The 16,282-nt window shown below is 44.1% G+C and overlaps 1 protein-coding gene across 1 annotated transcript in view; it reads left to right on the forward strand.

Moving 5' to 3' along the window:
- Positions 1-16,282, forward strand: part of AR (androgen receptor) — a 209,445-nt gene that overhangs the window by 79,569 nt on the left and 113,594 nt on the right. Inside the window, exon 2 of the mRNA XM_039365373.1 lies at positions 15,416-15,567. Within this exon, the coding sequence (XP_039221307.1) occupies positions 15,416-15,567 (152 nt within the window). The remainder of the gene's footprint in view (positions 1-15,415; positions 15,568-16,282) is intronic.

Raw genomic sequence — 16,282 nt, forward strand, 5'->3', positions numbered from 1 at the left:
GGCAGGAGCTACCCCTGATCCTTGAGTTGATTAGCCTAGTGCTGAAATCCTGTAGCTCTCCCATGATGCAATCCAACTGAAAAAAGACATTTCATGCATTAGGCTAGCTAAACCTATAATTATCCCTTTGGAGTTACAAATTCCGCCCATCAGAGGTAAATCTTTTGTGTTGAGCTCCTTTATCACATTTATGTTGTTATGGCTAACCACAGTAGAGAAAGTATGATGATAGTATTGTGATTAATTTATGGATGAAGCCTGAGCTTCTGCATGACACACAGACAATGTTGATAAGCAGCAGCTCCGAGTATGTCTTTCAGGCAATTAATGACCAAAGCACATAACTCCATCCTTCACTTTCCAAAACAAGCAGGTAGAAAATACTTGCAAAGCATTTATATGGAAAGACTGTTTCTTATGTAAATGATAAATGTCTAATGTTTGTAATCTACTGTGTGTGATATCTTAATTTTTTCATTCTAGCACAGCTGCCTCCTTAAGCAAACCTCCTGGATGACTCCTCTGTTTATAGGAAGTTTGCTCCACAGCTTGTCTCCATGCCTATGTAGGCATAGCTGTAGCCAGGATGGGACAATTGAGCACAGCCACCTGCCTCACCTGCTTCACCTCAACTTCCCCCCCAGCTGACCCATTGCAGGCATTTCTGCCCGGTGCCCCTCCCCCCCTCCTCTCCTCCTCTGCTGGGTGGCCCCTGACAATTGGCCATGACTAATTCACCCTGCAGGACCATTAACCACGAGTCCCGCTGGCCAATCTGTGCATTGAAGGATGAGCCTTTGCCTTCCCATTGGATGTGGTGGCACCGGGGTGGGGATGGGGGTGGCAGCAGCCTCAGGAGCCAGGAAGGTGGAGGCCCAATGGTTGTTATGCAGGCCAACTGGACCACTCCTCCCTATCAGATGTACCTTCCCGGGGGTGGCATTGTATCCTGTCACCCCCCCCCCAAAAGGGAGGGCGCTGGGCTTTACCCCACAGCAGCCTTTGCTGTTTCCACATTCTGGATACAAGTTGCATCCAGCACCATGCTTCTGCCACCATTGCTCTTTGCATGAGCCCCAAAACATGCCACCCATCTCCTGCAATGCTGGCCGCCCCACCCCCTCAAGGTTGCCCATGGGGGGAGGGGCGATCAGGGCTGGGGCCTTCCCCTTCCCAGCCTTTGAGGAAGCAGCCAGCTGGCTGGATAGCATCAGCAGCTGAACTGTAAGTTGGCTGCAGTTTGCAAAACTTTGGAAATTTGGTTTTGCAATCCCGAATGCTCAACATAAAATGTGCAGTCACGTGCACATGGATGCATCTCAACCTGTGTTGGGCAGTTGAACTGCCGCCGCTGCCATCCGTTGCACCTGCCTGGCCCCACTCTGCGCCCAGCTGCTGTGGGACACTCCGGCTGTGCCAGCAACCTTGAGAGCATCCCAGAGAAGCTGGGTGCCACGCGGGCCAGGCAAGGCGCAGCGGGTGGCAGCGGCGGCAGCCTCCTGAAAGGCTGGGAAGGAGGGCTGTGTGGAAGCCCCGGAGGGCAGCCTGGAAGGGGCTGGGTGTGCTGAGGAGCTGGGGAAGAGGCTTGGGGCCAGAGGAGGTCCCTGAAGACATGCTTCCCGACTTGCTACTCCCTTTTGAAGGGGTCAGCTGTCCCCCTCAATCCTCCATGGATGGCATGCTGGAAGAGGGTATGGGTGCCCTAAAGGCACCTTTACCTTCCTATTTGGGGAAAAGGAGCAGCTCCGGCAAGAGGGTTGCATGGCTCGCCCTCCCCACCCCCACATTCGGGATCACAGAGGCACTCTCAGCGGAGCTGCCCCAGGCAAAGAGGTGTGTGGCTTCCGGGGCAGGCAGCATTCTGCGGGGCCAGGTTGCCAGAAGGGGACAGGAGCCGAGCTGCGGGCCAGAGAAGGAGGGTCTGCAGTGTGAAGGCACTCAGTCAAAGAGCATGGGCAGGCGGTGCTGTTCTCCCTGGGGCGAGCTCACCCTGCTGGGCCAGGAGGCGCCTGGGGCCCGCAAGGAGAGGGGAGAGACCCTGCAAAAGTGTCCCGAGTGCCCCTGAGGTGTGGGAGGACCTGGCAGCTGCCCGCGCTGGGCTTGAGCTGTGCCCGGGCAACCATTGAAACCACCAGAAGGTCAGGATTAGGGAGGCGTCTCCCCAAAAGCCAAGTGGCCAGGCAGCTGCACTCAATTGTCCTAGACCCACCAGTTGATTCCCCAGCAGAGAAGGCAGCACTGGCAAAGGATTCCCGAGAAAGAACGTCTTGGGGGCTTCTGCTAATAGCTGGGGGGAAAACCTCTGTTGGTGTGTCATGGGGGCTAAGTGAACAGTGCCCACAGCAGGTGGCAACACCCAGCTGACCTCAGGTGCTCTCTTAGTGCACAACTGAGAGACTTAGAGGAAGTATCAAGCCTAGATTGGGAAGGTTTTTTTTTAAAGAAAGCGATAAAAGAAGGCAATTTTGGCATTGTTGCCATACAAGCACAATGAACTTGCTCATGAAGTCATAGTAAAGTCATGTGGACAGAATTCCACCTGAGTGGAAGCTGGTCAGAGGGAAGCCCAAGCTGGAACTAAGGAGGAATTTCCTGACAGTGAGAATGATTGATCAGTAAGACCAGCCTGACTGCTCCGTCAGTGGAGGTTTTCAAAATAGATTTGTCCAAAATAGTAAGAACTCTTCTGCTTGGGCAGGAGGCTGGACTCGGAAGACCTCCAAGATCCCTTCCAATCACATGATTTTACGAAGCTTCCTGGGGCAGCTTTTCCATGAATAGTCTGCATCAGGAATGAAATGTTCCTACTCGCTAGGACCACAGCTAGGCTAATAGGATTTTTTGGAGGGATGGCCCCATCTGCTGATTTGCTCCTGTTTGACTCCCACAAAGCAAATCTCTTTGAGTTGCTCCTCCTAGGCTGCTTTTTGTCCTCTTCTAAGATCATTCACTAAATATTGGCAGGCGTGATTTTAACAGGAGAGCAACTCTGTTCTCACCAGTACGAATGTCTTGCTATTAACCAATAACGTAGCCTTTTTTGCAGTATGTGGTAAAACATCCTAATGGTTTTGTCTGATCCCTTGCAACTGCTCATTCTGATCTCTGCAGGGCACAGGATCCTGGGATTATGATGATCTTGTTTTTACTCAACTCACATTCAGTCACACATCCTTTTCACTGCCAGCAGAGAAGACTGCAAACAGAGTTAAATATAATTAATATATAGACAGACAGAGAGACAGACAGACAGAACGGCTTTTTTCCCTGGGAGAAACTTTAGCCTCTGAGTGATCATCTCAAGGCTCTCTTCTTATAGAGTCCAGGTGATTCTTAGGTCACTCAAGTAACAGTCAGCTTGGTGAAGGTTACCTTTAAGCCCCTCTTCTCCTTCCTTCCTTCCTTCCTTCCTTCCTTCCTTCCTTCCTTCCTTCCTTCCTTCCTTCCTTCCTTCCTTCCTTCCTTCCTTCCTTCCTTCCTTCTCATGCAGCTTACAGCTCCGTTTTGTTTTCAAGTCAGAATCAGAGTCAGATATTTATGAACAATTTTATAAGCGAAATATTAAATTGCAGTTTTTAAAGTTTGATTTGTGCAGATTATTCAGTTTATGCTATTAAAAGGTGCTTTGGGAAGCCATGATGTGCTAGAAATGCCCTAAGTGTATTGTACACAATCGGAAGCATTTCCAGAATAACCCTAAATACCCGCAAGAAAAATCCATTGTGCTCAGTGAGATTTGTTGCCGAGTTGGTTTGCAATTGCAATGTTTGTTTTTTTAAAAAAACAAGCTCTACCAAGCTCTAATCTGAAATTGACAAAACAGTACCTTTTATTTATTCAGATTCTGTGGGACTTGAAAACTATCCATAGAGTTTGTTCAGACTTTATGCATTAAATATGCTTTGATTATTTTAAAATGAGTAGTGCTTAACATTTCAAAAAACAAAGACTTTATTTCAGAGACTTCCATCCGGAAATCTGCATATTTTACAAGAAAATTCAAGTTGTAGCTTTGTGCCAAGAACCTTGTTGTGTTTCTAAACAGGCACCTTGCACAACAACCGAAGATCCTGCTTGGTTCACTCAAAGATTTCCCTGGATAGGGAGAAGGTTCGGAGTCCAGCCAGAGGATCTGGACTCTGATATGCTGCCATTTTAGAGTCCTCTCCAGGGTCATTCTCAGAAAACTCCATTTTGCTACGAGTAGGATTTTTTTGTCCAGTCCTGTAATGTTGCTATATCCATAAATTAATATTTCCTTTCCTTCATTTAAGTCCTCTTGAGAGTGTAAATTAAAGATGGAAACTGAACTCTATAGTACCCTGACTGCAGCCTCAAAACCTATACAAAATGGGTATATCCAATATTGGGAACTATTTTAAAAGCCAAAATGAGGGTTTAGCTATGAAGGACAGAGCCATTTTGTGTAATGGTGAAGACCTCAGGCTAGAAGCCAGAAGCCATGAATTTTAACTCATTTAGGCATGAAGCCAGCTAGGGGATCTTGGGCCAGTCATACTTTCTCAGCCCTAGGGAAGAGGTGGTGGCAAATCACTTCCAAAAACTGCAGGAACTAATCCAGGCCAGGACTCAACACTGACTCAAAGGCACCCCTCCCCCCAAAAAGCCTCGCAGAAACTGGAAACATCCCTTAAAAATTCTGAAAACTGCTAAGCTGTCAGGCTAATTTCTCTCATTTAACAGACAAATGTTGGGGTCAGAGCACCAAATCTTTTCTAAAACTTTACCCTAACCACAAAGATTCAGAGAGCAAAAAAAAAAAAAAAAGTAATTTCAGGTAAGCAAAGGTATACAAAGGTTTTAAAACCACAGCAATACTCTGGACTTCCTCCACTCCTTTGGTAACGTAGCATTGCAGTTACTCAAAATCTGTTGAAGTGCTCTTCTTGTGCCAAGCCCCACACCCAGCAATCTTTCCAATATGTGTAAGATTAGAAACGAGAGCATTTCTGTCAATGAGTTGATCAATCTTCCTCAGCTTCTCTGAGCTTGGGGTTTGTCTTCTGCCTCTGCAGTTCATCCCTGCAAGCAGGAGGTGGTCAACATGGAAACATTTTCTTCAGGAAAGAGGAACAAAATTCCAGAAAGCATTTAGAAGAATAAAAAATGACCTTCTAAAACAATTACCATTGATTGGAACTGCCATCTATTCCCCAACACCTCAGACCTGCAACCACTCTAGACTGAAGTATGAAGGAATAAAGATGAATGTTCTGGATTGGCCTTGTTTTCATTCTGGGTGAGGCAGAAACTCAAAAAATAAAGTAGTTTTGCAGTCTGTTTTAGGGAGTAGTGAAAAAATATGTGTATATTAGAAATGAGGCCAGTCACTGACCCTATAAAAATCAATGACTTGCCTTGGGGTAAATTCTTCTAGCTTGAATCATCCATCCAGTCATTGCAGAATATTTTTCCCATGTCAGGTATAGATGTTTGGTGAAATGTGCAGTAATGTGTGTAATAAATTCTTCATCAGCATAAATTCATAGTCCTATGTAGTTATCGGAATTCAAACATCTTGTAGAAGCCCTGGTAACGCAGTGGTTAGAATGCAGCATTGCAGGCAAACTCTGTCCACTGCCAGCAGTTTGATCCTGACCAGCTCAAGATTTATTTATTTAATTTATTTATTTAATTTTATTTATATGCCGCCCAATCCCAAAGGACTCAGGGCGGCGTACAAAATTAAAACAATCATCTAAGAATAAAACAATAAAATAATACAATCATACCGCAAGTCCGATCATATCCCGCCCCCCCCCCGGGGACATCAGCCCCAGGCCTGCCGGAACAGGAGAGTTTTAACGGCTTTCTTAAAGGCCGGCAGGGTGGGAGTTGTTCGAACCTCGGGGGGAAGTTGATTCCACCAGGTCGGAGCCACCACAGAAAAGGCCCTTCCCCGAGGGCCCACCACCAGCCGACATTGTCTGGCCGACGGGACCTGAAGGAGGCCCAATCTATGGGGGGTCTCTGGGAACTGTGTGGCAGTATGCGGTCCTGTAAGTAACCTGGCCCAATGCCATGAAGGGCTTTAAAGGTGATAACCAACACCTTGAATTGCGTCCGGAGACCCACAGGAAGCCAGTGCAGCTCGTGGAGGATAGGTGACACGTGGGCGTACCTTGGCGTGCCCACAATCGCTCTCGCGGCTGCATTCTGAACCAACTGCAGCCTCCGAACGCTCTTCAAGGGTAGCCCCATGTAGAGCGCATTACAGTAATCCAGTCTTGAGGTGACAAGGGCATGAGTGACTGTGAGTAAAGCCTCTCGGTCCAAATAAGGCCGCAACTGGTGCACCAGGCGAACCTGGGCAAAGGTCCCCCTGGCCACAGCCGATAGATGTTGTTCCAAATTTAGCTGTGAGTCCAGGAGGACACCCAAGTTGCGTGCCTGCACTGAGGGAGGTAAATTTGCCTCCCCCAGGACTAATGATGGACCATCCAGTTGACCTTTGGGAGGCAAGACCCAGAGCCACTCGGTCTTGTCAGGGTGGAGTCTAAGCCTGTTTGACTCAGTCTTCCATCCTTCTGAGGTTGGTAAAATGGGGACCCAGATTGTTTTGAGGGCATTATGCAAATAATGCTGTACATTGAAACCTGACCAGAGAGGGCTGTAAAGCACTATGGGGCGGTACATGCTATTGCTATTGCTATCTTCCCACAATGTTTTTTCTGCTATAATTGCTACTGCTTCCGCTTTCATGCTGAGCTGGGTATGTGGAAAGGTGTATTTCCTTGTGGTTCTGCAACAAGGCTCCTACAGTTCATGGGAAAGGCTTCAGTACGATTGAAGGGCCAGTGCCCACACAAAATATTCCACTATACATCATGAACTCTTTTGATTCCACTGGAATGGAAGGGCAAATGAGATTTGTCGAATTCACTGCAGCAGCTCATTTGTCTGGTCATGGCTCATGAATAATCCATTAAATTCATATCTGTCATACACAAAGAATCAAGACCATATGTTAAATTCCAGTTAAGAAGATTTCTTGCTCATGCCTATACACAAGAATCTACTCAACTAACAGTCAGCACTAAATTTGCACTAGATAATATTCAAAGGAATTCAAAGGGGGGGGGGGACTTGAGGCACTTGTGGACACATAGCGATTCTAGGCTGTCCTCTCTTGACTCCACCCCCAGCTTCTTCCTGTTCTTCTCCTACAATACCCACTGCCTTTTGCTAGCTTGTAACACCAAATAAACTTGCAGTCCAGATCAATATAAAAGATAACACATGCCACTCTTACGATAGAAAAATAAAAACATAGGTGAATTCAAGCATATAAAATAGAAATATACTACATCTCACTTTTATTGAAGGCATTCTTATTTTGTTTGTTAAGTCCAATAGAGCTAATCCCTATTTTTGATATAGAAAGGTGGCAGCTCAGGCCATTCAATCATTAAGAAAGTGGTATTTAGTTCCCCATAGAAATAAGATATGAAAAGAAACAAACATGCATGGTTTTTTGGCTCAGTTATCTTCAGGTCTCAACTATAGTATTCATGGTTTGTTCAATCTTCAAAGAATTATCAACAGGAAGCATTAAAAACTCTATGCAGAATTTAGTAACTATTTTTGTGCTTCTTCAAAATGCTGGCCAACAGTTGAATTATTGGGAGAAATTGTTTTATTTTCTCAAAAATGGTTACAGAGTTTGAGTTTATTTTGCTGCACAAAGTGATCCTTTCTTCTGTGAGCTCTAAAGTCCAACCATAAATCGGGTACTTCACAGGGTTTCCCCAGATGTGTTGCCCTGCAGCTCCCACGCTACCTATCCAACGTGGCCTTTGCAGGACAGATGACAGAATGATCTAGAAAAAAGCTGGGATAGGTTGAAGTGTCCTCCTTCAAGGATCCAGGTAGCCAAGGGTTAAAACTATAGAGATCTAGTATTCTCAGTGCAATTAGGTTTGTGGTTTGAGATAGGTCAATATCACATTAAGACGACGATTTCACCCTTATTTTTAAGTTTAATAATAAGGTATCTTCCTCAACTTCTATTATATATTCTATATTGATGTTTGATTATGTGGTGGTTGTGGGATTAGCATGACTTCAGTTGCCCCTAATTTAGTAGGATGCCCCTCTGAACACCTCCTGTTCTTTGGGGGCTGTTTCTTCAGGGAAAACGCTGCGTGCTTTGAATGCCTTATCGCCACAAGAGGGAAATGCCTTATCTCCACAAGAGGGAAATGGACATTACCTGCACTTTAAATAAAACACAGCACAGAAAATTTATCTGTTTGTTGTACTGTGGTATTTGATTAGCCACCCTATATCAACCCATTCTTTTCAACAGCAAAGTATTTTTGAAATACATAAAATCTAGCTAGTTGAAAATCTAACGACAGAAAAAGTTAAATCAATGTTAATTGTATTCCTTAAATCCCTTTTAGGAGGGTTTGTTCCTGATTGGCAAGTCAGAAGTATTTAAAATAAATAAATAATCCTTTCTTCTCAGGGAGGAGAGCTATTTTGGGGGACTTTGAAAGCCCATCCACAAATAAATGAATTACAGATTTCTGTGACTTGGCTTTACTTGAAAAGGATGTACTTCTCTCTCTATGTGTTATGGCTCAGATGGAAATTTTTAGCACAAGCGATGGCAAGATGGAGAAGAGGAAGGAGAGGTTGAAACGTCATCTGGTTCAAGGTTGCCCTTGGTCCATAGAGCATGCAGTGAAAACCAGGCTGATTGCTGGAATGACTTATTCACACACGCACACAAAACCATATGGGCATCCTATGATCATCTAGCTAGCAGAGCAGACCTTCGTTGTAAGAAAATGCCAGTATTTTGCTCATCCGTCTTGCCTCCAGAAAGAGAGTGCTGCAATCATTCTCTCCCATCTCAAACCAAGGAGAAAGAAGAGGATGAGAGTTTGTTTCTTTCTCTTTGTCCCAAACCATGTGAACACTTTTGGCCTTAACCTTCCTGTTGTGAACTCAGTGGAATTGCTAGCTCACGTCATTCCTGCCCAAGTTGTGTCTGCTTCACTCTGCCTTATCTCGGTTTTCTAGCTTTCCAATCTTTGCTCTGCACTTGGCTTGCATTTTAAAAGAGTATTTTTGTGGTCTGGTGCTGCAGAAATGTGCTGCAAAGAGTGAGCTGCCAGGCCTGTTCCAGCTGCAGGGGGAAACCTCTTTTTCCTCGCTCAACCCTGATTTTGCAAGGCTCTTTGCTTTGGCTTAGGGATGTGCCTGAGAAATAAATTCGGTGACTTGCGGTACTTCTTAGCTTAGTCATGTTTTCTATCTGAAGTTAAAATAGAAGAAAACTTAGGTTGCTTTTAGAGATTCTGAAAGTTTCACAGGATAAAGACTTTCTTAAGTCTGGATGAGCTGGGTTCAAGTCTTTTCTCTGCCAGAGACCTCCTGTGTGGTTATATCATCTGATGGAGATTTTAAAGAGTTGCAGAATTCCACCATACATGAGTTTAAGGCAGAGGAGAAGTCAGCGCAAATCAGTGAGAGCAGAGAGGATGCCAAGGCCAATTCTCTGCAGAGCAAGCCTTCCTGCGGGGAGGCAGGAGGCTTCATGAAATGCAAGAGAGGAGCAGGTCAGCAGAAGGTAGATGGGAGAGGGAGAAAAGGGTTGGGCTTACAACAAAGCATAAAACAGACAAGGATTCTGAAGCAGCTGCTATGTGCTTGCTGACTTGCAAGCCCACCTTTCACCTCAGGTGACTTTTAAAAGTCACATCAGGTGACTTTTTCTAATTCTCACTAACAGAGATGAAATGATAGAAGGTGTTGAAGCCATAGGAACCCTGGGAGGAAGTGATCATGCAATATTGGAATTCAACATCATAGAAGCACAAGCAATAGAGCACAGTCAAACTAGAGTCTTGGACTTCAAGAGAGCTAATTTCAATAAACTTAGAGAGGGCTTGGGAAGGATTCCATGGATGAGAATCCTCAAGGGGAAAACAACTCAAGAAGCTTGGGAAATTTTGAAAAATGAGATAATAAAAGCACAGTCTAGCACAATACTAACAAAGAGGAAAAACAACAGCTCTCAAAAGAAACCAGCATGGCTGCATGAAGAACTCCCTCACAAATTGAAAGATAAAAAGGACAAGTATAGAAAGTGGAAAGAGGGGAACATAACTAAGTCAGAATATCAGCAAATAGCCCGAGCCTGCAAAGATGAAGTGAAGAAAGCCAAGGCTCAAAATGAACTAAGGCTTGTGACCAAAGTCAAAAATAACAAAAAAAAAGCTTCTTTCAACATGTAAAAAACAAGAAAAAAGTGAAGGAAATGATTGGTCCATTAGTGGGTGGAAGTGGCAAGAAGGTGACAAGCAAAAGGGAGAAAGCAGAACTATTTAACTCGTTTTTTGCATCTGTCTTTACACAAAGGGAAAAAACAGACCAACCTATCAAAAATAGTGCCATAAAAAACAAAATAGAAACACAAATTAAGATAGGCAAGAAAATGGTAAGTGAGCACCTGTCCAGCCTAGATGACTTCAAATCGCAGGATCAGATGGATTATACCCCAAGGTTCTCAAGGAACTGGCAGATGTGATATCGGAACCACTGAACTATATTTTTCAAAGATCCTGGAACACAGGGGAACTACCAGAGGACTGGAAAAGAGCTGATGTAGTTCCCATCCTCAAAAAAGGAAAAAAAATGGATCCAGGAAATTACAGACCTATCAGCTGACCTCAATACCTGGGAAGATCCTGGAAAAGATAATCAAACAATGAATCAACGAACACCTAGAGGCAAACAAAGTCATTACTAAAAGCCAACATGGCTTTGTCAAAAATAGATCATGCCAGACAAATCTTATTGCATTCTTTGACCAAAATTTTGAAAAAGTGACAAAATTAGTGGATCAGAGGAATGCTGTGGACATAATTTACTTGGACTTCAGTAAGGCATTTGATAAAGTAGATCACAACCTACTACTTGATAAGATAGAAAAATGTGGGGTAGACAGAATCACCACCAAATGGATCCGTAGCTGGCTGACCGGCCATACTCAGCGAGTGGTCCTCAATGGAACTGCATCTATATGGAGGGAAGTGTGTAGTGGGGTGCCCCAGGGCTCTGTTCTGGGCCCAGTGCTCTTCAACATCTTCATCAACGATTTGGATGAAGGGATAGATGGGGAACTCATCAAATTTGCAGACGACACCAAGCTGGCAGGAATAGCCAACACTCCAGAAGACAGGCTTAAGATACAGAAGGATCTGGACAGACTTGAACACTGGGCACTAACTAACAAAATGAAATTCAATGGTGAAAAAAGCAAGGTTCTACATTTAGGCAAGAAAAACCAAATGCACAAGTACAGCATAGGTGGCACCATGCTCAATAGTAGTAACTGTGAGAGGGACCTCGGAGTCCTAGTAGACAATCACCTAAATATGAGCCAGCAGTGTGCTGCAGCTGCCAAAAAGGCCAACACAGTGCTAGGCTGCATTAACAGAGGGATAGAATCAAGATCACGTGAAGTATTAATACCACTCTTCAATGCCTTGGTAAGGCCACACTTGGAATACTGCATCCAGTTTTGGTCACCACGATGTAAAAAAGATGTTGAGACTCTAGAAAGAGTACAGAGAAGAGCAACAAAGATGATTAGGGGACTGGAGGCTAAAACATATAAGGAACGGTTGCGAGAATTGGGTATGTCTAGTTTAACGAAGAGAAGGACAAGGGGGGACATGATAGCAGTATTCCAATATCTCAGGGGCTGCCATAAAGAAGAGGGAATTAAGCTATTTTCCAAAGCACCTGAAGGCAGGACAAGAAGCAACGGTGGAAACTAATCAAGGAGAGAAGCAACCTAGAACTAAGGAGAAACTTCCTGACAGTGAGAACAATTAATCAGTGGAACAGCCTGCCTCCAGAAGCAGTAAATGCTCCAACACTGGAAGTTTTTAAGAAGAGACTGGACAGCCATTTGTCCGAAATGGTGTAGGGTTTCCTGCCTGAGGAGAGGGTTGGACTAGATGACATCCAAGGTCCCTTCCAACTTTATTACTATTAATATTACTAAAAAAACTGAAAACATTGAATTGAATACGTTATTTGGCCAAGTGTGATGAGACACACAAGGAATCTTTGGGAAGAACAAGAGCTCCATGTCTGCTCTGTTTACCAGGGTCTGGCTGGCAGTTGGACTTGCCTGCTTTCCCCAAGTGGTCAACACATTTTGGAAGCTTCCAGGTTTGGACAGTGTGATTGGAACTAATTGCTTTGAAGTCATTGTTAGTTCTGAATGAGGTTAGGATGCTTTTATGGCCTGCCACAGGGAGGATTAGAAACAGCTTCCAAGGAAGAACCAAGTTTATAAGTCAGTCCTAGTTTGTGTGCCCAGCCTCTCCAGCGTACCTTGCATCTCTTCACTGTCTGATCTTGTTGTCTACTGCTGCATTCTCTCCCCATATCTTCAAGAAGATGTGCTGGAATTATTGGCCAGGTGCAACTAAGAACTAACTGACCATGGAAGTGCTTCAATTTGCCACTTGTTTGACTTCATTAATTGTGCCACAGTAATCAATCCAGCAAAAGTGCTTTGTATTGGCATTTCAGCTTTGTCTAACTTCTTTTTTTACTTTGCAAAATGAAGGAGTTGTTGGCTCTAATAAGCAACCCAAGATTGCTAGCTTTTGAGTCTTTTGACTCAATGTGTCTTTGGCAACTGTTTTCTGGACAATGTAGAAGAACTCTTTACAGGATCACTGATGTTGCTCTCTGCTTGCACTTACATTTTTTTTTTTTGAGTAAGTATCTTGTGGGCACTTTGAAGACTAAGAGATGTCTTTGGAGACTTCTGACACCTTTTTTTATCAGGCTGGGGTGTTCATATGTGTATAAATTTGGACACTGAAACAACAATTGCTGTATTGATCTAAGGTTCACTTCCCTGTTCAGCTAGAAACTGACAGATTTTGATAAAATGGTAGAATGAGCAGATTCTATCTAGAATGGGGGGGGGGGTTGTCTCAAAGACTTGCATCCCAAACCCTTCTGGGGGATAATCCGTGCCTTGAATGCCATTTGGAAATAAGCTGGTAATCAGTGCCTCTCCTGTACGAACAATGTAACGTGACAATAATGGGCCTGACTGTCATTGAATAGGCAGCTGGTTCTACACCAACTGAAGTATTGGAGTGATGTTCAAGTGCAACCCCATGCAGAGCAAATCACGGTATACCGCTGGACATGCTTGAGATTGCAGCACTAAGCAACTTCAAACCCCAGTGCTAACCTTCCTCCTAACAGGGAAGATGCCCATACAAGTTAAAGGAGACAGTCCTTTGTACATTTCTACAGAGGCTCCCAATTAAATCTACATCTGAGTAGAACAGAATTGAAGATACACTTTAGCAAAATAAAAAGTTCAACCGTAGCTAGGTGCTTTGAATAAAATGTATTACATGTGTTTTCTTTATTGACTCATTTAATCTCAAATTCCTGTTTGCCTTTCAATGAAATGTGATGTCATTTATTGTTTGGCATGGAGAGAACTCTATGCCAACTGGACATCTCCAGTGGGCCATTTTTGAAGGTAGCATTTTATGTGCATGGATATTGATGTCCTCTTTGGCTTCTGGACGGTGCGGTGGCTCAGCAGTTAAGATACTGAACTTGTCAGCTGGAAAGCTGACAGCCCAGGTTCAAGACCTCAGCACCATGCACCTGGGTGAGCTCCCGTCCTCGTCCCAGTTCCTGCCAACCAGCAGTTTGTATGAGAGTAGATAAATAGGTACCACTCTGATGGGAAGGTAAAAGCACTCCACGATGACACACTGACCACATGACTGTGGAAATGTCTTTGAACAGCGCTGGCTGCATGGCATCTTGTGGGCAATGACTAGCGGAGTTCCACAGGAACTCTTTGCCTATTTTTTTTATCTTTGGCTTCTGACACAGAAGATATCTGCGCTGATGCCCATGTTTGTTTTTTAATTATTTTTATCTCTTAGTTCAACATCAGAACCTGATGAAAGATGGCATGGCTCCTTGACTGTTTTAAATAGAGCCTGGTTTCACCTGGCTAGAAAAGCTGCAAGAAGAGCCCCCTCCCCATTTACTGTTAAACTGCATCTGGCCCATTTCTTCAGTCTCTTAAAATTTTCAATAAAACAGAGATGAGGTAGACATTTTATAGGTTAAGTGAACTTTTTCAATCATCCAAACCAGAAATTGATATCAAGAGTTTTCACTCTTTTATCTCAGACTTCTGCTTCCACATACTTTTCTCAGAAAAATGAAATAAGTACTGCTTGGGTCCCCCTTCTTGTTTTTTGCATTATTCCTATTGCGGGGTCTGCAGTTTTGCATTTTGCCCCCCACTCCGTCCAGTCTGCAGCGCTGGTGGGGCCTCCCATGGCTTCTCTGGTGGGGCCTCTGGGCTGAGGGCAAGCGCCTGCGTCCTGAAGGAAGGCTGGGCTGGGCTGCCTGCCCCTGGCCCAGTCCTGGTTGATAAGGGAGTGGAATTCAGCCACTGGTAATTAACCAATGGAAGCATTTCACTTTGTAAATTTGGGAGTTAAGGTGGGCATTCTTTTTTATTTTTTAATGTCATTATTGAAGAAATGTTTAAGACGAATTATACTGGAAAAGAAATGATGAATAATGAACAGGTAGGACGGAAAAAGAAAAGTCTTTTGACAGTGGTTATAAATGAATTTATATTTTACCCTCTGTTCTGGGTTATCATTTCTTTAATATAATTTTTATTGAAGATATTTTAACAAGATTAAAAACTATATAAACATTAGGAAAGTAACAAAGAAAATAAGGAAGAGTAGTGAATAATTATGAAAGAAAAAAAGAACAAAAAGATAGACACCCTTCTTTCTTGATAGGCACCATTCCGTTGAAAACTTGTATTTATTACTAATATCAAAGAACTAATATTTGGCTGTACTATAAAACGGTAAAACTGTATTTGTGACCTGTGGCAATGCTCTGCCACTTCTCCCGATAGGCAGAAGCTCCTCATTTAAAGAGTCAGGGAGCTTTGCCACAGAAGAAAAAAGGGTAAACTCTGAAAGAGGCAAGTTGAAGCTTTATGTCCAGAAGGAAGAAGGAACAAGTTCTACTCTTCTGTCCTAGGAGGGTTAGCGCTGCCACTCAGAAGATGTTTGCAGGTCATGGGAGGTTCTCTGAAGGGCAGAGATGAAGAAGGGCAGCACTTACAGGAAGCCCTGGGCCAGTGGGAGGTCTCCAAAATCCCTGGGGTGAAAAACCTACCTGATTCAGTCTCTGATGGTATTCTTGGGAAGCCCTTAGAGCAGGATGAGGTGCAGCCGTGATTCCTTGTCACTTTCAAGCATATGGACTCCTGGTAAAGGCTGGCTTCTCCTAAATCACCTGCTAATGTTTTTTTTTCTGATTTTCTCTTTTGCCTCCAAAGGCTGGAGACTGGAAGGGACCATGTTCTGCCTATTGACTATTATTTCCCACCCCAGAAGACATGCTTGATATGTGGGGACGAAGCTTCCGGATGCCACTATGGAGCTTTGACCTGTGGAAGCTGTAAAGTCTTTTTCAAAAGGGCAGCTGAAGGTAATTAATTCTTAATGTATTTATCCATTGGCGAATGAGAATGCCGGGGTCTGTATCACTGGAAAGATCGCCTCAGACACTATTGTTGACTAAAATACTGCAGAATATGGCTTGCTTGTGTGAAGGGTCCACCGTCAGAAACGGGCCCCATGGATAGGTGTCCTCTGCCTAATTGAGACCAGAGTATCGTAGATTACAGTCTGCTCCAATCGCGTTTTCTCCCAGGGCGGAAGGCTCTTGCCCAAGGGGCGAAAGGGGCAGCTTTCCTCCGTCAGATTTCCACCTCCCCCTTCCTTTCCCCAGCCTTTTGTTCTTGTGGAGAAATGAGATGAATTGGGTCGGGGAAAGGACTGGAGCTGTGCTTTCATTATATCCCCCCCCCCTCATGAAAACAGGACGATAGTTAACTAGTAAATCATAAATTCACCGTGCTTACCCCAAAGGTGATTTTACCCCATTGGCAGCTCTTAATTCTGTGATTGGTGTAGTTTTTATTCCTCGTTAAGCTGAATGGAGAGAAAGCATCTTGAGTTTTAAATTTTAAAGGAAGAGAAAGGGCCCAGCAGTTCTATGTCAATATATTTGGTAATATAAGTACTGCTATAAATCAAAGTAACACAGCTGCAATTTTCAGAGGGCATCTAACCGGCACCAGTCATAATTTTTCTCTTAACATGAACATCCACTAAAGCACCGGCTTCTGGCAATAATCAGT

This window comes from Crotalus tigris, unplaced genomic scaffold, assembly GCF_016545835.1.
Source record: "Crotalus tigris isolate CLP2741 ecotype Arizona unplaced genomic scaffold, ASM1654583v1 scf7180000020062.1902635, whole genome shotgun sequence".
In the NCBI taxonomy this organism is placed as follows: domain Eukaryota; kingdom Metazoa; phylum Chordata; class Lepidosauria; order Squamata; family Viperidae; genus Crotalus; species Crotalus tigris.